At 37.8% G+C, this 23,677-nt stretch overlaps 1 protein-coding gene across 4 annotated transcripts in view; it reads right to left on the bottom strand.

Moving 5' to 3' along the window:
• The window catches only part of LOC149316879 (transcriptional repressor NF-X1-like), a 46,560-nt gene that overhangs the window by 22,611 nt on the left and 272 nt on the right, over positions 1 to 23,677 (bottom strand). For all 4 annotated transcript variants that reach the window (XM_089516434.1, XM_089516433.1, XM_089516435.1 and 1 more), the window contains exons 2-13: positions 20,798 to 21,793; positions 19,199 to 19,360; positions 18,644 to 18,721; positions 13,905 to 14,010; positions 12,741 to 12,812; positions 7,167 to 7,306; positions 6,026 to 6,107; positions 5,718 to 5,935; positions 4,616 to 4,713; positions 3,698 to 3,728; positions 2,414 to 2,496; positions 981 to 1,089 (exon numbers count right to left, since the gene is read on the bottom strand). In XM_089516434.1, the coding sequence (XP_089372560.1) occupies positions 981 to 1,089; positions 2,414 to 2,496; positions 3,698 to 3,728; positions 4,616 to 4,713; positions 5,718 to 5,935; positions 6,026 to 6,107; positions 7,167 to 7,306; positions 12,741 to 12,812; positions 13,905 to 14,010; positions 18,644 to 18,721; positions 19,199 to 19,360; positions 20,798 to 21,793 (2,175 nt within the window). The remainder of the gene's footprint in view (positions 1 to 980; positions 1,090 to 2,413; positions 2,497 to 3,697; positions 3,729 to 4,615; positions 4,714 to 5,717; positions 5,936 to 6,025; positions 6,108 to 7,166; positions 7,307 to 12,740; positions 12,813 to 13,904; positions 14,011 to 18,643; positions 18,722 to 19,198; positions 19,361 to 20,797; positions 21,794 to 23,677) is intronic.

Raw genomic sequence — 23,677 nt, 5'->3', positions numbered from 1 at the left:
TCAGAAAGGCAAAGCTACAACATTTGATAGTGTTAATGGTACTATGTACAATGTGTACCCTGATAAAGGCACTGTTGTTATATGCTATCAAGATGGGTTTGACTTAGCTCAATGGTATGTAATTCTGGGAATTGTAGTTTTGCAAGACAGTCTCTATCAGAAAATTCTGGCACCACAACAATCTAAAATTTCCAGAATTCAATAGCACTGAGCCATGGCAGTGAAAGTGGTGTCAAATGGGATTATTTCTGCAGTATTAAGCAGCCTAAGACACCTCCGTAATGTTATTTGTTTCCCCAAAAGAGAACTATGGGACCTAGCAGAGGGGCTTCCCTCAGTCGGGGGGCAGGGGCTGTCAGGGCCTGTAATTTGCTCCCTCCTGGCAAGCCGCCATGGCAAGCTCCCTTCTCGCCGGCTGCATGCCCTGCCCCCTCAGCCACAGGCAATGGCTGCCCACTTCCTTCTCCTCTCTCCCAGTCGCCCTGAGAGAGAAAGCAAGGGTCCCCTCCGTTTAGGGTTGCCATAATTGTCCACTAAAACCTAGGACAAAATGTAGGACAAAATCTAGACCAAACTGTAGGACAACTGCAGGACAAAACTCAGCCCAAAATGTAGGACATTTAAGAAAGATGGAGGACCTTAAATGTCCCATATTTTGGGCTGAGTTTTGTCCTGCAGTTGTCCTACAGTTTGGTCTAGATTTTGTCCTACATTTTGTCCCGGGGTTTAGTGAACAGTTATGGCAACCATACCTCCATTGCACCCTCCCTCTGCCCCAAGGCTTTGGGGTTTTCTCAGCTGGGTGTCCTCCAAGGCAGTGCAGAGTGAGGTTGACGCAGCCCCGATCCGGTTCACAGCTAACATTTGCAAATTTATGTCTAATATACTTGTACTTAATTATCAGAAAAATATGCTTTCCATAAAGAAATTATTACAAATTTTAAATCTGATGTGGATACAAAATCCTGATGTATACTTACCGGTCTGCCAACACTTCTGGCAGTTGCCACGGTGACATGGTTCTTCACATCTATGGATACCACAGTTGAGTTTTCGTCCACAAATCAAAGAACACTTGTGCTCCTTATCCTGAAAAAAAAACCCCAAATGCTGTTAGCTTTATGCAAAACCACTCTGATAAAAATTTATTATGCCAACATTATTATGAACTATATGGTGAATGTAGCTTTGGCTTCTCTAGTACCAAATGATAACAATGAAAGGAAGCATTTCTGGAAGAATTTAATTTATTTTATTAAAGATTTATTATTCCACCATAAACAATAAAAACTCAACAGTACAGTTTGGTTCCAGGAACCCCCATGGATATCAAAATCTGTGGATAAAGCAGATGCCAAGCAAACCTCCACTGAAAAACATCCATGAACCAGAATGCTACCACACCCTTTCTTGAGTTGTTGACTTGCCCCTTCCCCTGTTGCCAAAGATAATTTGTTGTAGAAACAGATTTCCCTGGATCAATGAGCAACATCCAAGGGAGGATGTTCAGTCTCTTCTACAAGGGAATGTATTTCCTTTGAAAGACTACACTTTTTATATATTGATTTGATTTATATTCTGCCTTTGATCAAGCGCCTTGATCAAAATATTGGAAAGGCGGGATATAAATAAAATTTATTATTATTATTATTATTATTATTATTATTATTATTATTTCTCCCAAAGTGACTTAAAACACAAATCAGAGCACCTTTGTCTCATAACATTCATTTTACTGACCCTCGAACCTGTTACTAAGTCTTGAAAAAAGCATTGCAACCAACTGACTGAACACACTCAAAATTATGACATACACAAATATGTGTTTCATTAAATGTTTTAGCAATCCGTATTTATAACATTGAAATATAAAACACTAGTACTACTGAAGTCAATCAAGAGTTCCTACATGCTTTCTAGGCTTTTGAGGACTCAGCTAATACATGCTTGGGGTCTTCTAGTGCATTCTGTGGAGAACCAGCATGGTTTGAGTGTTGACTTAGACACTTAGAGATAAGGGTTCAAATCCTTGCTTGACCATGAAAATCTACTGGGTGATCTTGGGCAAGTCACATCCTCTAAGCTTCAAAGGAAAATAGTGGCAAATCCGCGCTGAACAAATTCTGGTAAGAAAGCCCCATGATATTGCCTTAAAGTCGCCATAAGTCGGAAATGATTTAAAGGTACACACACACATGCACGCTCTGTGTAGTTATTAAGCCTGGATAATTAATAATATTCACATGAACCTTCTCCTCACTTCACCCTCTAAATGATTTGCTTCACACAGATTTTCAGTATCATTGTTACTAGCCAGCCTTTTATTACTAGTAATATAAAAATTCAAATAATTAAAAAACCCTACTTTTTAAAAATACTGGTAAAATACCCTATATCACATCCATGAACTTACCACACAGCAAATTTCACTACACTTATGTCGTCCACATGATAACTTCTTGTTGCATCGCTTATCACACAAGAATGCAACATCAACTATAAAACAGAAATATTTAAATTATTATGCATTGAATATAGCACACATATTCTTTGATTCCACATTCTGATAAGCAAAAGTGTCTAGTCATTCCAAACCCAATATAAGGGCTGTATTCATAATATCCAGAAAGCAAATACATTTAACATTCTACTATACTTTCCTGCTCAACTACGGAGATTAGTGGATGAATCTCTTTCAATAGTACCACAACCAGCAATTATATAATGTCGTATGCTGCTACTTTATGAGTTATCAGTTGCAGGTAATTCTTAGGAAATATATGGGTTCTTCATATATATGCAAGAATTGTGTTTCAATTGACAGGCACTTGGACTATGGGCCATCAAAACAAAAATATCAACTATTTGGAATAGCCTCCCTGTAGATATAAGGCATGAATGGAATACTATTACAGTATTTCATGACATCCTGAAAGCTTATTTGCTTCAGCAGGCATCTCTTGACTATTGAAGCTTTAAGCATATACTATTGCTTGGATAATATACTTATTTAGGTAGAATGGTTTGGCATTACAATTCCTTTAATGCTGATGTTTGTAACACTTGATACACAGCTTGTGATAATTTGGAAAATAAATCAGCATAAAAATGTTTAAATAAAAATAAAATTAAATGCATATTTCAGCATTCACCTATGAACTGTAAGGCATATAATTTTATTTGGGTTGATTTTCAACAAATGACAAGTGTGGAACAGTGAGCCAAATATGGATAAATGATAACCTTTTCTGATATTTCTTTCATGTCTTATCTTAAAACAATTGCAGATAATCTTGGGGAATATCTAAATCTCATACTAAGATTTATTGTACGTGTCTCTATTGTAAAAATGCTATTTCTAAGTTTTCATCAAAATTTCTGAATTTCTTCCAATACATTTTCAATATAATACACTATGCTGTAATGATTCTCACAGCAATTTTAGGTACACAGTTGTGTGATAACAATTGCCATGATCCACATTTTGTCAGACACGATGGCATTCCTAAAATTGGTTATGACAGGCAAAGTTCTGCAAGTGAAGGTGGCTTCTTCTCTTTTATAGTCCAGTATTTGAAAACTTGAGCAGACTTAACAGAACTAGCCTTGTAAATCACAATCACCAAACTGAAATATTATATGTACCTTTTTTCTCATTTTCATTATACGCTCACATTCTAATGCTATATTAATTTACCTTGATTTTTGAGAGAGGCACAGGGAACTTCCTAAAGAAAATAAAATTAATTAGATAATAGCTATTTATATGAACCAGAATAACATTCAGTATTCAATATTATATTTTAATAATTGCATTCTGCTTCAAAACTCCATAGGGGTTTTTTTGTGAGTGCATTAGCTGCCACAAAGAATCCGTTTTCTTTGCAAGTAAAATTACACAACGCTACAGGAACCTCCAGCAGGAGATAGTGTATTTTCCTAAATGATGAGATGAAATCAAATTTATACTCTGAAGCCCACAAACTGGGAAATGTGTTAATATGCAGATCCATCATGGATTGGATGAAGAATTTATATCAAATTCTTTTAAAAAATCAGAAAAACTATTAATATCTAGAAGTTCATATTTAAAAGCTCACTGAGTTTAGGGTAGGTGCATGACTTAAAACTAGAATGATAATTCAGTGGCTCAATCCCAGCTCACAAATTAACAGAATTACCTAGCATCACATCTGCAAAACACGTGAGGCAGAATACCAAATGATCTGTAGCTGACACACAGATTTCAAAATATTATTCAGTCAGTCTGCAGAAAATATTATGCAACACTGACTCAAGCAGTATTGTAGCAAAAGTGTACTTATATTAGAGAACATATCCCAAACAGGATCAGGAGGCAGAGATAAAGGGCCATGATACAATACTGTAATGTGAGATTTAAAGATAACGTACACTTTTTTAAAAAGAGATATTTAGCATGCTTTAGTCCAGAGGTGTTGCTGACCACAACTCCCATCACTTCTGACCAAGGCTCATGATGAGTGGGTAGACTCTAATGGGACTTAACATACATCTGGATTCTGTCTTTCATGGGCAAGAGAACTCTAACGCTTTTACTTTCAGCCTTTTGTTTCTTATTATTTTCATTAATTACCTTTGTTTTTAAGGCACATCTACAGTAAACTTTTGATGTGCGAGAACACTGCCCACATTCTCCTTCATGGCAGAGGTTTTCACATGTATGAACAGCATCTGTACATAATTAAAAAAGTGATTTTTTAACTTAACCTTTAGTATACTGCAACATTTCCTGATCAAAACAAACAGGGGTATATTTAATAGTTTAGAGCAGGTGTAGGCAACATGCAGCCCATCAAGGAAATTTCCGTGCCTCCCCCAATGGTTCCTGGGTGTCCCAATTCTTCCCAAATATTTTTTCAAGCAAAAATCATGCCTATGAAGCCTTTGGGGAGTGCATGTGTTGATGCACTATTTTTAGGGACCCTCAACCATCTGGTCCCCTTCAGTTTGGGGAAAAGGCTTTTACAGGCCTAAATCAGGTGAAAAGAGATAGGGGCAAAATAGACTGCCCCTTTGCACTGCCGTCTGGATGCTTCAGAGCACGACGTTTTGTCATGGCATGCTCTGAAGCCGCCAGGAAGCTTCATGCTGCTCAGCTGCCCACATGTAACCCAGCTTCTGGTTGCTCTGGCGGCTGGCGGCATGACGTTTAAATGCTGGACACCTGAAAGCTGGCTTCTATCTGTGGTGAGGCGGAAAAGCCATCTTTTTGCCTGTGCAAAAAGGAGTAACTATTTGCCACTTCTTTCTGGGCTGGCAAAAAGGCGGACTGGGGCCACGGCATGCAGTTGCTGCAGCCCCAATCCCGCTTTCTCATGGCCAGCTTCAAGCCCTTTGGTCTGTTTCGCCTCATAGTCTCCACCTTTCCAATACTACCAATGTACTAAAGGAAAATATTTATTAGCTTGTAATATAAATTTATCCAGTTGGGAAAACTGTTTTTTTTAAATGATTGAAGGATAAATGGGCTATGTAGAAGTACAAACATTAGGTATAACTTTCTCCAGTCTTCAACTCCCGATATCAACTCCTTCTGTGTAAATTCAAAATACATTACCAGCAGAGGAATAAATGTATTTTTGACTAAAAATAAATGTTAAATCTTTCATTTTGGAAATGAGGAAATGCAAAAACAAAACAAACTGAAATAAGTAAACATGCAACATTGTAATTACCATAGCTACTACAAGGCAGAGGTTTTCCACATGTTCTTCCACATGATGGGATGGGATCTGTGCAGAGTTTACGTTCTGGACAACCCAGCTCTAATAATTTACTAAGAGGCGTCTGTCCACAAGGGCAACAGTGCACTATTTGTGGAAGTTGTGGGCAGGGTTGACATGACTGGGGATGGCATACTTGTGCACAGGTGTGCATTCCACAGGATAATTTTCTGAAATTATAAAAGTAATTTGTCCTCTGTAAGTTTACATCCATTCAGCAATGCTGATAAAATTAGTATCACATTTAACTATTGACTTACTTGCCACAAGTTCTCAGACAGGAAAAATGTTCATCACTTGCCCCACACAACACTTCTCGAGAAGTACTCCCACAGTAACACACTATACAGAAAACAAAAAGAGGGTGTCTCTGTGTGTATGTGAAAAAGAGAAAGAGTTATAACAAACATGCATTAAGAGGATTAATATGAATGAAAAGGAAAATTAACTAACCCAAGGAATTTTAGCTAATTTATGTGTGTGCATACATCTACTGTACTTTAAATATGCAAAAGAAATCCACTACATTCTAACTACTGCTGCTTATCTATGATTTTGCTTTGGGCCCACCAGGTATAGCAAGGTTTTTTTAAAAAAAATCTATTTTTGATGTACCTATTTAGGTGTACCCATTCGCTCTAGATACCCTAAATGGGTACCTATCCTGGATCTGGATATGTCCTAAATGTGATGTCTGATATCATAGAAATTCAATTCAAATGTAGAGTGCTTTAATCAGAAAGGAGGAGGGGAATGACAAAGAGAAGATATGCATGTTGACAAACACCAGCTTCCTATTATAACCTCTGCCATTATCTGCATTAATAGGCACTAGGAGATTTGTAATGCAATCCAGCATGTTAGAGTCTTCTTTGGTGTAACGGAGAGAGAATGGATTCCCACTCCTGCCATGAATAAGAAATCACTTTGGCCCTGGTGCTGTTGATTTTTTATTTTATATATATATATATATATATATATATATATATATATATATAGACCACTTCATTAGCTTTCCTGCTTCCTCATACCAAACAAGGAAAAGAGGCATGGTTCTATGAAATCAGTTATTCCTATAAATGTTAATATATTTGTTTAATACAGCAACAAAATATTTGTTCAATAGCTTTCTTTTTGGAGAAACGTGTCCTGACTGATAAATTGGATACAGTTATATTATTTTATTTTTACTATAATCTTTATAAGTAAATTACAAAATTATTTTATCATTATTTTTGTATTCATTTACTGCATAAATTTATTTTGCACTGTTCTGATATGAGTAGTATATAAATTTTATAATAAATTTTTTAAAAAGTATAGTATTTTTTGCCAGTGATTTACTTCCCCACAAATAATATTTGTAAAAAAAAATTAGAAAAGCTTGTATTCATTTCTTACCTTGTTTGACAGTCAATTCACATGGCTGGCATTTTCCTGAATGGCATATCTGGGTACAGTTATGTTTACTACAGTTCAAAACATTCCTGCATATATTAGTACACTGAATTGCAGCAGAATGCCCACAGCGAACAGAATGGCTGTATAAGAAGGAAAAAAATCAGTTATCAGGAATAGCTGATCAGATGAGAAATCTACATTTATACTTTAGTTTATCACCCACATTCACTCTGAATGTTCCTAGATGTATTTAGGAAAAGGGATGTTAATTTTAGCAGACTAGGAACTCCCTTCAGGCTTTGATATACACTCTGTTGAGTTACACTAAATTAAAGGCAGTATAATTTCATAAGAGAAGAGAAACAGAAAAAAATGCTGTTCCACAACATTAATGTGTTAAAATATATACTCTTGGCTCTTTTGAAAATATAAAAGCATTATTTACAATTACACAACTGTAGAAACACACAGCAGGTTTGTACTACAATGCAAGTTTAAAGTGGGAACTATTTTGTTTGGAAAAATACCCATCCACCTCACTGTTACAATTAATCTGAGTTTAATATGTTCGATGATAAATATTCATCTGTTAACACTATTATCCATTTGAATAAAACCCATTGTAGTTCATTTGTCACTTTTAAATAAGTCTAAATATGTGCAATATATTTACATGATCAAGGGTAACACACACAGACTTTTATCCAAGGAGCATTGTGACAGGTCTATATGGAAACACTCCATCCAGCACTAGACCACTGGCAACAAGAAAGGAGGACTTTAGTAAGTGTAGCTGTTGAGACCGCAGATACTGCAGCTCACTAAGTAAGCACCAGTATTGAATGCTGAGTTATCAAAAGAAAGACAATCAATGTCTGGACAGTTTATAACAAAATCTCATGAGCAGAAGGGACTGGGTCACCTTCAGAAACATAGAAGAGCTTGGTAACAGTGCCAAAGACGACTGATGGGGATGCAACATTTAGAGGAGTTGTTGATAACAACAGTAATTTGATGTCAATTTACAAACTGAGGCTGAGTCTAAGGGACAGATAAGGGCCACTTGATTTGCTACCTTTAGAGAAGTCTCCCAGATAAGCAGATAATATGAATCTATTTTTCCACAGTGAATCCAGGTAAATAGAGTAGGATGTCAACAGGCACCCTTGCCTAAGGGGGGGGGGGGAATCATTTAGAATAGTTATGTCAAACTGTGGGGCAGCCCCCCCATGGGTGGTGATCCAAGAGCTGGTCAAGGGGGGCGCAAGACTTGGAGGCCCTAATCCCTCCTCCTCCTCCTTTTTAATGTGTAAAATTTACGTACGTATTCAGTTAAATTTTGAATTTACTGAAATAAAACTGTTTTAATTTGTACAATGTTATTTCCTTATAAAATGTTAAAATGTATATGAATCAGTTCTGGACTCCCCCGCATAAAGCAAATTCTGCCTATGCTCAAGCCCTATTTAAATGAATGGGGTTTGTGCATGGGGAGGTGCGGCAGCGTGTGTGCACCATGGGTGCGCAACTCATTATTCCCTTCTCCCAGCGCGGCTTTCAGCGTATGCTGAAAGCTGCGTAAAGCACGCCTGCATATGACGTGGGTGCACTGTATACACATTAAATAAGTAAAACATTTGTATTCATATACTATGTCAAGGGGTGTGCATGACATCTCCATGTAGATGAGAAGGGGGTCCCATGGGTAAAAAGTTTTGAGTACCACTGATTTAGACTATCCATCAGTTGATGCAATCATCACTTTTCAATTGAGGACACAATTTTTAAACATTTTCTCTGAAGCTGAACAAGTTCTGAACAGCTGGCCACAATGAAATACAGGAAGTCCAACCACTAAGAAAGTAGTAAGGAACTGAAATGAAGAGTCCAACTAATGAGCAAGATCAAATTCACAAGATATATGGAAAAAGACAAATAAAAAACTGCTCAGTAGTTTGAGACTGTAAGACTGTCAACAGGTGAAGAGTGCTCCTCATGATGCTGGTTGCATGAGAAATGAAAAGGAACTGAGGAAAACTCATTGAGGAATATTTAGAAATGCATGCTGAGTGTGTAGAGGAGGGATTCCTGGCAAAAGCTGTTCAGCTCTTGAATGTTCTGAAAATGACTCCATGCAAGAATCTGTCAGTCATATAGACCACAAAGAACAACTTGTGAACTCTTCCTCTTCTAGACCCTTCTGGGATCACATTACTGCATAAATCTGTGACATAACATTTTGCAAAATGATTTGCCCGTTTTCTGTTGGGATTTATTTCCTAGTCATTTTTTGTCTCACCAGGTATTGTATTATTCCTATTTTAGAATCCATCCTCAATAACGACAAAACTGAAATAGTCAGAGTTCCCATTCCTTGGATCAAGTATTGATCGAAATGGTCAAGAAATTAGAAGAAGACTAGGATTGGGAAGGGCAGCTATGAAAGGCTGGACAAGATCCTAAAGTGTAAAGATATACAACTGAACATCAAAGTGAGGATCATCCAAGCCATCATATTTCCCATCATCATATATATGGAAGTGATAGCTGGACAGTGAAGAAAGCTGATAGTGCTGAAGATACTGTGGATGGCCAAGAAGACAAACAAATGGATTCTAGAACAGATTAAATCTGAACTCTCCCTGGAAGCCAAGATGACTAAGTTGAGTCTGTTGTACTTTAGCCACATGAGGAGAAGGCATAAGTCACTAAAAAAGACAATAATGCTGGGAAATGTAGAGGACACTAGAAAGAGAGGAAGGCCACGTGCCAGATGGTTAAGACTAAATTAAAGAGGTAACAAGCCTGAGCCTTGGTGGCGCAGGGGTTAAATGCTGGTATTGCAGCCACAAGGCTGTGAGTTCAATCATGCAGGGTTCCAAGGTCCTCTCAGCCTTCCATCCTCAGTAAAATGAGTAGCCAGCTTGTTGGGGGCAATTGGCTTACACATTGTAAACCACTTAGGGAGTGCTAGTTCACTGATAAGGGGTATAGAAATGTACTTGCTATTCCTATTGAGCCTGTAGGACCTGAGCAGAGCAGTTGAGAACACGGATTCTTGGAGATGTTTCATCCACAGGGTCACCATGAGTCAAAGTCGACTCGAGGTAGTTAACAACAACAACATATTGTATGAATATCTGAAAGATATTTTTAAGCATCTTAAGCTAGTTGATACTTTGAATTTAACAATGATATCTTCTCCCATAAATGTGTGTTGCCCTCTAAACAACAGTAAAAACCTACTGCCAAGAAGGACAATAACAGTGAGACTTTTTAGTACTAGCTACCTTGTCCTGAGTTCTAACAGTTGCATAACAGTAAGTAAAAGCTGTATCAGTTATTTCATATTTAATAAGTATTCTGATATTAATTTTTAAAACTCTTTAATTCATTTTATTCTATTATTTTTTCCTGAATAAATCTTTTTTATATAAGACTGCTTTGGGGCTAGTAAAAAAACTCTTGTATAACAGAACCACTTAGTATTTTATTATTTGAACACAGTAGATCAAATACTTTTGTAGCTTTACATTGGCATAAATATTATGCAAATAGTTGCACTTTCTCACTGGTTACTCAAGAGCGGTATTGTGTTCAAGGCTGTATGAGCCTTGTGATGTCAATGCAGATCATTGTGGGTTATCTAAATACAGGCCTTACTGTTGCGGATGGTGGGTCAGCTTGACGGTTGCACAATGGGAGTGTATGGCCATACCACCAATTGCAAAATTGGCTGTACAACAGTATTAATGCTGGCATAAATTTATACCGTTTGGATCTAGACTTCACCCCTGTCAGTGTTAGAGGCAATGGCAATTCCACAGTGCCCCCTTATTCCTGCAGCCAGTTGTACCTTCCAAAAATCTACTTAAGTGAGTGGGGAAATTGACTAACAGTGCTGCTCCAATCCTGACACCACAATCCCTCAAATGGAACCAAAGAGTTTCCATGGATAGAAGATCTCCATTTCCAATACACAATTCTTTAGTATAAACTGAAGGTTCCCCCACTGATATGAAGATGGTATGTGGACATGATACAAATTCTGCTCCTTTCCCATTAATCCTCCCTACATGGATTAAGCATTAGCAACATGAAACATATTCTTCCTGAACCACAATCTGAGTTACAGTACGAAAAGCATATTGATTCAACATATGTTGCTCCCATTTTATGGCATTCGTAGTTTTTATTTTTTATGATTTAGAACTCATCAAAAATTCTACATATCTATCTTTTTACATATTCAGACAAGAATATAGCCAGGGAAGCAGTTGTAAAACTGAAAAGAATTTCTGCATATAAACAGATTGAGTATCCCTTATCTGAAATGCTTGGGACCCGAAGTGTTTCAGATTTCTTTGATTTTGGAGTATTTGAATATACATAATGAGATATCTTGCAGATATGACCCAAGTTGAAACACGATATTCATTTATTATACACATAGCATGTAAGTAATTTTACACAATTTTTTTAAAAAATTGTTTGCATGAAACAAAGTTTGTGTACACTGAACTATCAGAAAGCAAGGGTGTCACTATCTCAGCCATCCATGTGGACAATTTTGGAGTATTTCAGATTCTTCAATTCCAGATATGAGATACACAACTTGCATTCTATAATGAACAAGGGCTGTACAATTAACACTAGCTTAATAAGGGAAAAAACAAAAAAATGAGAGATGCAATAATGCAATTTCAAAAGCACAATTAGTCTAATCTAGAACTCTGCACTATAATTGTACTATCACATACACAAAGCAACAAAAAGCTGAAAATCTGAGCCTTATAATATTTACCTTTCTATATGCTAGTTTTAATGAAAGGACAAATGTTCATTCCAGACACCCCCTAAGATAAAACACTAAGAACTATGAGTAAAAAAATAGGTGGATTTTTTTTGCATCTTCATTTTCCACATGAGCTGCAGCTTGCAAAGAGAAAGTTTATAGGTCATCCCACAAATCATGCTATGTTTTGTCAGTTGAACCAAAAGTACCTGCAAATTGTGAATGGCCTAGAAATTCTCACTTGATGGGAATCTCACAGAGCAGGGCACAATTAGTAATTTGTGGTATACATCATAAAGGCAGCATGCAATTGCTAGGCAATGATCACAGAGAAGATGGCATCTATTTCTGACACAGGTTTAGCTATAAAGCCTAGGAGTGATTTATTCATGGTACACAGTAGAAACATACAGAAAAATGTAGTAAGTACAATATTAAGGATTAATTAAATATGTACATTTCCCCATACATTCCTTCTCAGGTAGTCCCCAATTGCACCCTTCTACTGTTTCCAATTTTGTAACAAATCGGTTGTGTCTAAAAGCACTGGCTGCAATCCAAATGAGAGCACTGTACAAAACTACACAGGCATATCTGTAAGTAGCATGTGGTCCACGAGACTGAGATGACTGGAAAGAACTAGCCAATTTATACAGAATATGGATCATGAATATGTTAAATTAGCATTTTAATTTTTCTTCAGCACAAAACAATTTGTAAAATTACAAAAACACCTCTGTATAATTAGTTAGTGAAAAATAACCTAAAAATAATCTTACCTTGTACGTCCACATTCACATTTTTTGGTCATAAAAGCAGGGCATGATGGGCAAGGTCCTGGATGACAGAGACTTTAAAAATAGTATGCAATTAAATTTAAAGTTTGAAATATTTTTCATTCCTGTGTACTGTCTTGGATCCCATATTGGGAGAAAGGCTGGGTACAAATTAAATAAGCAATTAAATACATTTCAGTCCTACACAAAAATCTAGCAGTTATTGTCACACACTATTATTACTATTACTATTTTAATAGATATAACAGAACATACACACTCCAATGCTAAGAGTTTGCCAGATTTTAAAAACTTTATACACAATGGAGTGAAGAAATAAAAATCTCAACCCTGTATGTACAATTTACAAAGCATAACCAGGCAAATCTGCATTTGTCAGCTTTTATTGTATTGTTGATGTTTTTAACTATGTTGTAAAACCGCCTTGATCTTTGGAAAGGCGGTATATTTAATAAAATTTTAATATTATTTTTTATTATATTATTATTTGTTCAGATTACTAGACAATTTGCCCATTTCATCTTGAGCTTTCCCACACAATATGCATTTTTCCCAGTGTGCCACCGTCATAGCCTTTCTCTCCCAAATGAAAACTGAAATTTTTAAAATGCCATATGCTGTATCACATATTTGCATTCCTCCTACCTAGCTTGTCATGCTTCACACAATAGAGAACACTGATATAGATACAATCTCTCTTGTTCTCTCATATGCATAAAAGATTGGGAGCAGGTACTGCTTCGTGTTTTATTTTAGGGCACAAATCATCCTTGGCCTTCCAGCCCATCTTAAGTGCAGTTAACTCAAGTGCTATCTAATATTTTCCCACCAGTGAAAGCTCAGAAGGAAAGAGTGGAAGGATTTTGAACCAGAACAGGGACAGGATGACAGAAGGGGAGAATATTCAGCCTGTAGTTCGGCTTCTACTTTCCTCCCCGCTGTGAAAAGGGATCTGTACTATCAACAACTGCACCAATCCAAAAAGGCTTGGTTAGAGTCTCTCATGAGAAAATTCAAATCGATCTATAGACACGTGGGCCAATGATTAATGTTATAAAAATCCTAAATTGTAACAATTGAATCTAATCTACTTATTTTGCAATGGTTCAGTTCACTACTTCATTGCAATTTTAAAAATATACTTACATATTACACAAGTGTGGACAATCTTGAGCTGACCTTTTCTTTCTACACAGCTCTCCACAACTATGTGGAATTTCATTTCTATTCCATTCAGGGTTTTTTACCCTACCTAGTGAAGGAATCCAATACATAAAATATTTATATTTCTCATCCAGAAAGAAAAAACAAAAAACAAAGACACAGTTGTATTTAATATGCAACTACAGGTATTCAAATGTTTTTGTTCCTCTTAATTAAACAAATTTTAAATGAATTCTTTCACAGACTACAAAAGATTGAAATAGATCTCATGAAGTTGGTATGCAACATAATCAAACGTCTAGTTAACACCCTTTAATAACTGTGACAGTGACTTTATAATTATAACCACAGGTCGTCATAATACAGTATATAAAAATACAAAATGCATGAAATAATTACAGATTTTCTATCAATCAGAACAAATTTTGCAACCTGTCAAAAAAAAAATACCACTGCCTCCTACTGATTTACATCTCTGATCCAAGGAGCGTTGTCTGAAAAAGAACACTGGATATGGGTAAGAAATTTCGCCTTAAGTTTTTTCCCAGTAGGCAGCTTAATAAATAACACCAGATACACTTAATTTCACCAGACTCAGAGATGCAAAATCTATGAAATAAAACATTAATCTTCCTATCCAAAACAAAACAAAACAAAAACAAACAAACAAAAACAATGGACCAATAAAATTATTCATCATTTCCTTAAGGAGGCTACAGAAGGAAATACAAAATATTGTTCTAGTTTAAATAAAATATTGTTCTAGACCACCAGAGTGAATCAACTGTTAAAAGAGAGAACCCATCCTGTTTGAAACAGTGAGATCTGTAGTCAAGGAGAGAAATATTTCATTTTATATGATATCCATATACAGTCGTCCTTTTTTATACGTGGATTTTTATACAATGATTCAAGCGTCCACAGTTTGAAAATGTTCAAAAAAAGTATAAATTTCAAATATTAAACCTTGATTTTCCATTTTTTTATAAGGGACACCATTTTGCTATGTCATTATATTTAATGGGACATGAGCATCCACGGATTTTGTTATCCACAGGTGTTCTTGGAACCAAACCCCAGTGTATAACAATGGTCCATTGTACAAGTTATGAACCATAACCAGGCAAATCTGGTGGTAGGGAAGTCAACAGAAGTTCAGCATGAGGTCCTTGAGTATGCATGGATAATTCCAACAGAATTTACCCAGGAATTTTGTGGTGAGGGCTGCAGTTGTTCTTAAGTGTGTGCACGCATGCGTGCATACACACACACACACACACACACACACACACAAACACACACACACACACAAACACACACACACACATATAGGACAAAAGGCCATCAGGAATTATTTATACAAGCCAGCTTCACCTAATATAAGGCAAGGATAACAAGAGTTCAGGTTTCTATGGAAAACAACTCTGATTCAGCCCTCAGACAAATGCAGATTTGCCACGAAGGGGAAAGCTGACAGAATCTCATAACAGATTTCTGCAGTGAACAGGTATTTGAATACCCCCACATGTTTGCACTACAACAATTGGTGCAGATATTTTCTTTGAAAATATCTCAAATACTGACAGAACCAGGCTTCCCACTTGAAATTCAAGGGGAAAAACACATTTAGAGACTGCATGGAATGTGAAGAATTCAGCTTAACTGCATCCAGGTGTGACCTCCATGAAAGTTGAGCACCAAGTACCAAATAAGTTGACGCTGTTGTTCAATGAATTTACTATCCAATTTCGACATATGAATTGACTTCCTCTTTCCAAAAACCAACACTTTCATTTGTTATGATTTCACTTTCATTTAGCATGTTTAATAGTTGAATACTTCTTTACAGAAAGCTTAATTTACTGAAGCCAACATTATTATCACCAGCATATAAAATATCTGTAAGCTTTACATTTAAGAATGAAAGTGGAAAATATTCCATGCTACACAGTTCTTATACAATGTTGTTGATTTAGAAATTAAGGAGAAAGGGTGTTAAAAGCTATGGTGGTCATATTCCATACTTAGTTGCTATGTTATCTGATAACAACCCATTTGTCCCAATCTAATTCTGAGGGAAACAGTGAAATGGAATACATTCTTCCCTCCGTTCTCGCCGGACTTCAGACTCGCGTCCCTTCCTTAGGCGCAAGGGACGAATAGAGTGTGAATGAATGAGGCATCCCCCAAGTTGCTTGGAAGCCACACCAGCAATTACACACTGGCCAGTTTCTGGGCAACTTGGGGGCATGGCGTTCAGACACCACTCGCCCCACAGCTGGCAAAAAGCTGGCTCTAGAGACAAATGGGTGACTTTTTTCCTTCCCAAATAGGAGGGGATTTTTTCCTGTTTGGGCAGAAGCTGGCCAGATTGGGGATGCGGTGTGATTGCTGCGGCCCCAATCTGGGTCTCTCAGGGATCTATCATGCCACACCTTCGGGGCTGTCTGTTTTGCCCCTAACTTTATTATCAATAAAAACCATGATGTCTTCTCATCCCCCTTGCTACCAAAATCCAAAATCTAATTTTCTCCCCCAGGACTGCCGAATTTCATTCAAGATTGTCATATACACTAATTACACTCTCTGCTTCTAGCACTAATAATCTACACCACCCTTTTCTCTTTTTCCAGTCCACATTTACTTTGACTGTGCAGAAATCATCCAGTTTGATACCACTTTAACTGCATTGACTCAATGCTATGGAATTCTGGGAATGGTAGTTTTGTGAGACATCTGGCCTTCTCTGTTAAAGAGTTCTTGTGCTACAACAAATTACAGTTCCCAGAATTCCACAGGAACCAGGGCAGTTACAGTGGTGTCAAACTGGATTATTTCTGCAGTGCAGATGCAGCCTATATATACGTACTTCAATTTTAAGATACAGTTCCACTTTCTGTGATCATAATATGTTTAGCCTACCTCTTCTCCCCCCTTACCTCACCTACCACTGAATACCTCAACACACCTCAGCTATTAAATAACCAGATACAGCCAGCTACATTGATAATGATTAGTATCCTATTATAACTTTGGAACATATGTCATTCAATCTACGTTTGCTTCCGAAGATGTAGCTGTTTCCATAGTGATAGCAAACTGTACAGCAGTAGATGTGATGGCAGATCCATGTCACATAACGTAGGCACATTTCATCAAAATCTATATCAAGACAACCTAATAAATAATGAATGTCTGTCTATAGGGAATGCCTCTGTGTGCACATGTCCACAAATATACTGCTGGGTTACATGTTTGCATCATCTTTGTTGTTATTATTACAAGGACAGCCACTGTATGCATTCCACTGCTCATGTGGTTTTAGCTGAAAACAGTAAACAGTAAAACAAACAAGAAGCTCAGCAATATTAATAAAAATATTATGGACTGGCTTGTTAAGTTAAGGAAACCAAGCTTGTACAGGAATAATTGGGAGATCTTCCTAATTAATGTGGGATGGGATACAGACAGGGTGCTGTATGCCACAATATTCACAAATTAGTCAGAGAGCCATACAATTTGAAGCAATTACAGACCCAAGAAGTGTGAAGGTCTGGGAAAAATACAGGAGGGGAAAATTATCTTCCTTTTCCCCTGAATGACAAATTTTCTGTTTTTCTGGTGGAACTGTGGGGAACATAGAAAAAAATTAAAATACATTTCTCTGTTAGCATACGTGGAATGATTTTATGACCAAGTTTTACTCATTCAAAATGCCAGGAGCTGCACAGTATGTTTTGCAAGATAGGAAACAATAATTCCTGTGCATGCTGTAGACAACTACTCTACCCAAGATGCTTTTCTGCACTTAGTGGATACTGTAGCCTTTGTAAGATGAGCATATGGTAGCCTTCGTTATTTATATAAAGAGTTCAATACTTTCACTGTTTCGTTAAATCTAATACTGAGTTTAAAAACTTGCTAGCCTGGTCCTTTAGACTGCGTTGAGACTGTTAATATCCAAATAACACAAATAATGTATTACCATTTTTGTGTTTTCAGTTGTCACTTTTTTCCTACTTCTCAGGGTACAAGAACGGATATACAGTATGTGTTTCCAAATGTCATAAATATTCTGAACAGTACAATTTTACATGCTAGGATATGAATTATACAATGCTAAAATAAAAGTGGATTTCATATGAAAATATAAATTTCAAGTTTCCACAAAATTTCCATTCCCCTCTCCCTCGAACGGGGAAAACATCTACCCCACGGCTTCAAAATTTTTGGAATGTCTATCTATGGGCTGTACAGACTGTGTTTTTAAAGAAGGTGTGAAGTTTCCTAGGCTGCAAAAGCAAGGAGGGAACATTAAAAATTTCTTTTGTAAATCGGTTTAACGTTTTCCAAGTCTAAATGCCTAAAATGAACAGGTTTGTTTTCAGAAACATCCAACACAATTTCAATTATTATTTTAAAGATGTCATGTGAAAGAGTATTTTCTTGTAAAACCATGAAGCTGACATTTGCTCAAACTAAAATTAAGGTGAAAATAAGAAGACAGGAACAAATAAATGCAGCAAATGGTGATGAGTCCTGATAAACAAAAAGTACAGACTTTACAAGTACTCATTTACAAATGCAAAAGAAGGTTCATAAAGCTATGCAGGAAAAATACAATTTTCTTAAACAAGCATATGCCAAAATGATAGATTCTCAAAACATGTTAAAAGTTCATCAAGTAACATCAAATTATTCCACATGTGAAAGGCACTCACCACAAAAACAAGTATAAATATTAGGAACTTGGGCCGAAACGTTTTGACAAGCAGGACATCGCCAACCACTGTTGCCATCTGCAAAAAATAAATCAAAAGCATTAAAAAAATTAAAAATGTGTTATTTCAGGGTATTTATTATCACCTGAAATACCACAATCCTTGAAACAACACAGTTTATAAAGTTTCATATACTACACTGACAGCTAACAACAAGGCCTAAATACCCTAAAGGCACCAGATCCAGTCTGATCTTGAAAGCTAAGCTGGATCAGCTCTGGTTAATACTTGGACAGGAGATCAGGTACTGTTGCTATATTTCAGAGGAAGGAATTAAATCATCTCTGAGTACTCCTGGCCTAAGAAAAACCTATGAAATTCATGGGGTCAATATAAGTCAACAGGTGATTTGAAGGCACACGCATACTAACACATTTGTTCTGCTTAAAATTACCTGAGACATTCATAAAAGACAATTTATATAATTTGGAAGATAACATACTGTAAGATTACAACACTGTTTTTTAACTCAATAATTGAGAAGGAAATACTAACCTTCAGTCTGTGCTGCTGGAGATCTTGCCCACTTCTTTATGCAGCTCAAATGAAATACATGATAGCAATTCTGACAGCTCCACACTGGAGCTACCACACGGATCACCTCACAACATACCATACATTCATATTTTTCTGAGGTAAGCTGCTCTATCAGAGACCCTATAAGAAAGAGAGATTTCAATATTTATCCTAAAATATTCACACAATAACATGTTTGATTAGTAAACGCAAGTCTTGTGCACATTAAAGGCAAACAAATCTATTTAATACTGTTCACTACTATTATTAATTAATGTATAGCATCTCTGTTTTCAAGACATGCTCTTTCATCTTTTGTATAACCATCTCCCTCATCACCAGACCCATATATATATATTCAGTATCACAACATCTCTATTAATTCACTCCATCCACCTGAGGAACAGGATCCTTATTTGTTGTTTTAAGGGTTAACAGATCCTTACAACATTGGCCAGTTGATGTATACAACTACCTGCTGACAAAGCCCTAAGGAATTCATTCACTATGCATCAGAGAGAACTAACCTGTCATGATTCAGCTAGCTATTGCCTGTAGTTACAGTCCAATCCCTCTAATGTTTCTTTTCAATTCTGGACTTCTATTTACCTATCAGAAAGCAATCAGTACTGTGCTACTCACACATAACATGATATTTCAAAAATACTGGCTATAAGGGTATCTGTTATATAAAATATATACACTTTTTCATAAATGCAGCCGGTGTCCAGATTTTCTGTAAGTATTCTTCCAGATATGCAGTGCAACTGAAATTGCCATCAAAGAGCAGGCAGTGTTAGAACATCAGTCTGCTAGGCAGTACAACAAGGACGAGGGATTTCACACAGCAGTGGTGCTGCCATTTCAATATTAGGGCAGTGCTTTCCCAAGCATGGCATTGGTAGAATGGCACTGTATTCCATGAAGGTTTTTTGTTTGTTTTTTAATTAATGCAAACAGCTTATTGTCCCATGACTGGTGGTTGTCAAATATCCACAGTTTAAATAACACTATTCTGGTTGTAAAATATTCTAAAGCAATTGAATTTGCAGCTCAGTAGTAATAGAATCTTGCAAGCCTGCCAATTCAGGACATGATCCAACAAAGCACAGGGAAGGCCAGCTCCATGGCATACACACACATGCTTCAAAGCAGGCTGACATTTCCAGAAGATCTGTCATGGTGGGAAAGTTGATCTTCCAAAGAAGCTTCTTAACCATTATCTGTCTTTCACTGAGAGTTCCAAGAACCAAAGTGTTCCCCAGGGCATTTTGACTATCACCATTATACTATCTGGAAAACAACTGGGCTCACTATTTATCATATTCAATTGAGAAATAAGAAAAACAAAACCTTATTACTGAGTAGCTCATCATGTTTCTGCTTGTCTATGGGTGCACATTATAACACTGCAGTCATAAGTCATATGCCGTAACTAAATAGTTTGCTCAACTGTTACCTTTTCCACCCACCTACCCATCCATCTTGTGTTCTGCATAATAAAACAAAAATATGAAACACACTGCTGGGTGCTAAGGCCTTCAACCCAAATTTGAACACCTCTACTGGGAAATTTACCTGTATGAGTTTCCTTGCTCTTTGGTGCATCATTTTGTTTTTTCCAGCGCCTATTTTTATATCCCTCGTGAAGGAGAGGCTTTCTCCCATCACATGTAGATGCTTCACACATTGTTTGTGTCTGTGCCACAGTCACAGAATTTGAACCTCTTTCACGTAGCACAGTTTCTTTCCTCTTATCACTGCTGCGTTCTTTGGGAGGATGGGGAAGGGAGGCATTCTTAACATGTTTCATGTTTTTACTCCTGGGCATATCTTGCCTTTTGCCAGTTTCCTTATTCCACACAGGTTCCCTAAAATATCTGTTTCCAAAAGGATACTTTCTCCGTGCAATGCTATTGTCAGAAAAGCCATCAGACACTGCTTTTCCAAAAGATGTTTCAGAAGAGTCCGACTGAATCAGATCTACTGCTGGCGTGTTATCAAAGGCCTTGTCCTTCCATTTAGGGGCTATTCTTTTCTCCCTTTCAGGTGGATGTTTGTCCTTTTCTTTCAACCCTCTTCCACGTGAATGCGTCAAATATGTCTTCTTTGGCTTTGCTCCTCTGCTATCTGCATTAGCACTCTCTTTCTCGCTATCTGAAGAGTTGTCACTGTAGTCTCGAGGATTCATCCTCCGCCCTGGAACCAATCTGGCATCTGAACCCACAGGTTCTTCTGACATCCCTGCAGCTGCATGCTTTACCTGATTTTTGCCATGTGTTCTCTCATTCCTTGACCTCTGCCACCGCTGACTATGTAGACTGCGGCCCTTAGTTTTACCCATACTGCTGAACAGTGGAGAATCTGACTGACCTCTACGCTGGTTCTCTGGACTGTAAAAACTCCGACGATCCGCAGATGGAGTTTCATATTTACTGTGCCTAGGTTGAACAGGAGGCCGTATGTTTCTGCTTGAATCCTGGTCCAGTTCCAAGGTAGACTGTCTGCTCCAATTGAGACCAAAAGTTTTCCTTTCCCTTGGAATGAAGTCAGTCGCATCTGGATTTAACACCCCTAGGAAAAAGAGAAAAATACAGACAGAACAGTTGGGGCCAGTAATGTCAAAACAGTATTTGGTATATGATTCTAGGTTTTGGAGGAAAAACTGGCATGATTTTTAGTGCAAGACACAATTATGTTGACTGATCTCCTTGGAAAAAAGATTAAAAGCACAGTATGAGCATTACCACAGCCAGCCGGTATAAAGTAAAACACAGCATTACCGTATATTCAAAGACTGCAAACACTGAGGCGCTATGTCCCCCCTGCAGGATAGCATGTCAACACACAACTAGAAGTATATTTCCTAGGCATATCAGTCATACTTTATACAAATAACTCTTGAATAGCATGTATTGTTTAATTTGTTCATTAGGCAGGATCCCACTGCCATACACTTAATACATATCTTGCTGTTCATATCTTAATTAGGTAATTGTTTTTCCCGTAACAAACAAATTAACAGTTCTCACACGTACTCTACCCGGAAAACAAGGTTCTGCATTTAAAATGACACTTTAAAAGAGATGAATCCTTTTTTTTTTTTTAAAGGCTGCCTATTTGAAGTGATTTTACCACTGCTGAAAAAATAAGAGACAAGAGATGATGTTTTAAGGTCTCTCCCAAGAGCTTTCTGCACAATGCCACCTCTGACAGAAGGACTGAAACCTGGGAGATAAATGCGGTGTCTCCCTACTGCATTGCCCAGGATGGATAAGGACCAGTTGTTTTAGGGTATCCCAGGACAATGTGGCCAAAGGAGGACTAAATGGAGGGCACAACCAAACCAAAAACCTCGAGACACTCAAATACAAGCTAAAAATACAAACTTAAATATAAATTCCTGCTTCTTAGTTCTGCTCCAAATGGAGGACATTTGGGAATTCCTCTTGGGCAGAAGGTTGAAATGGAGGACATGTCCTGCCAAAGGAGGAGGGCCTCTGGTTCCCTTTAGTCCTACTCAAAATGGAGGACATTTGGGAATCCCTCCTAGACAGAAGATTGGCATGTAAGATGGGCTCCTGGAAAAGGAGGGGCCTAGTCACCTTGTCCTAGGATAATGGGACCATTTTTAAAGGGGGTTAAATCTGGCTTCTTCTCCCTCTACATTAAAAAAAACCTGGAGGAAGGGAGGGAGATCCATGAGGCCCCTTTTGACCTCTTTTGGCGCCAGGGATCTGTTGATGCAAAGAGGCACTGCAGCACAGCCCTGGAAGGAAAAGAAGGGAGGGCGGGAGGAAAGGAGAAAGGAAGGAAGGAAGGAAAGAAAGAAAGAGAGGGAGGGAGGAAGGAAGGAAGGAAGGAAAGAGAGGAAGGAAGGAGAGGGAGGGAGGGAGGGAGGGAGGAAAGGAGGAAAGGAGGGAGGAAAGAAGGAGGAAGGAAGGAAGGAAGGAAGGAGAGTGAGGGAGGGAGGGAGGGAAGGAAGAAAGGAAGGAAAAAGAGGAAGGAAGGAAGGAAGGAAAGAAAGAGAGGGAGGGAAGGAGGAAGGGAGGGAGGAAATGAAGAAGGAAGGAAGGGAGGAAAGGGGGGGAGGAAAGGGAGGAAGGAAGGAAAGAGAGGAAAGAGGGGAAGGAAGGAAAGAGAGGAAGGAAGGAAGGAAGGAGAGGGAGAGAAGGAGGAAGGGAGGGAGGAAAGGGAGGAAAGGGAGGGAGAAAGGAAGGAAGGAGGGAAGGGAGGGAGGGAGGAAAGGGAGGAAGGAAAGAGAGGGAGAAAGGAAGGAGGGAAAGGGAGGGAGGAAAGGAAGGAAGGAGAGTGGAAGGAAGGAAAGAGAGGGAGAAAGTAAGGAAAAGAGAGAGGGAGGGAGGGAGGGAGGAAGGAAGAGTCTCCCCCCCCCCCAAATACCCACAACCCCCAAACCAAGCCCCCTGTGGAAATATTTCCCAAAGCAGATGCACTCGG

Source organism: Sceloporus occidentalis, unplaced genomic scaffold (assembly GCF_023333645.1).
Source record: "Sceloporus occidentalis isolate IW3139 unplaced genomic scaffold, rSceOcc1.0.p SCAF_3, whole genome shotgun sequence".
NCBI lineage: Eukaryota > Metazoa > Chordata > Lepidosauria > Squamata > Phrynosomatidae > Sceloporus > Sceloporus occidentalis.
Note: the sequence above shows the minus strand (reverse complement) of the source record. Positions and strands in the feature narration are given on the sequence as shown.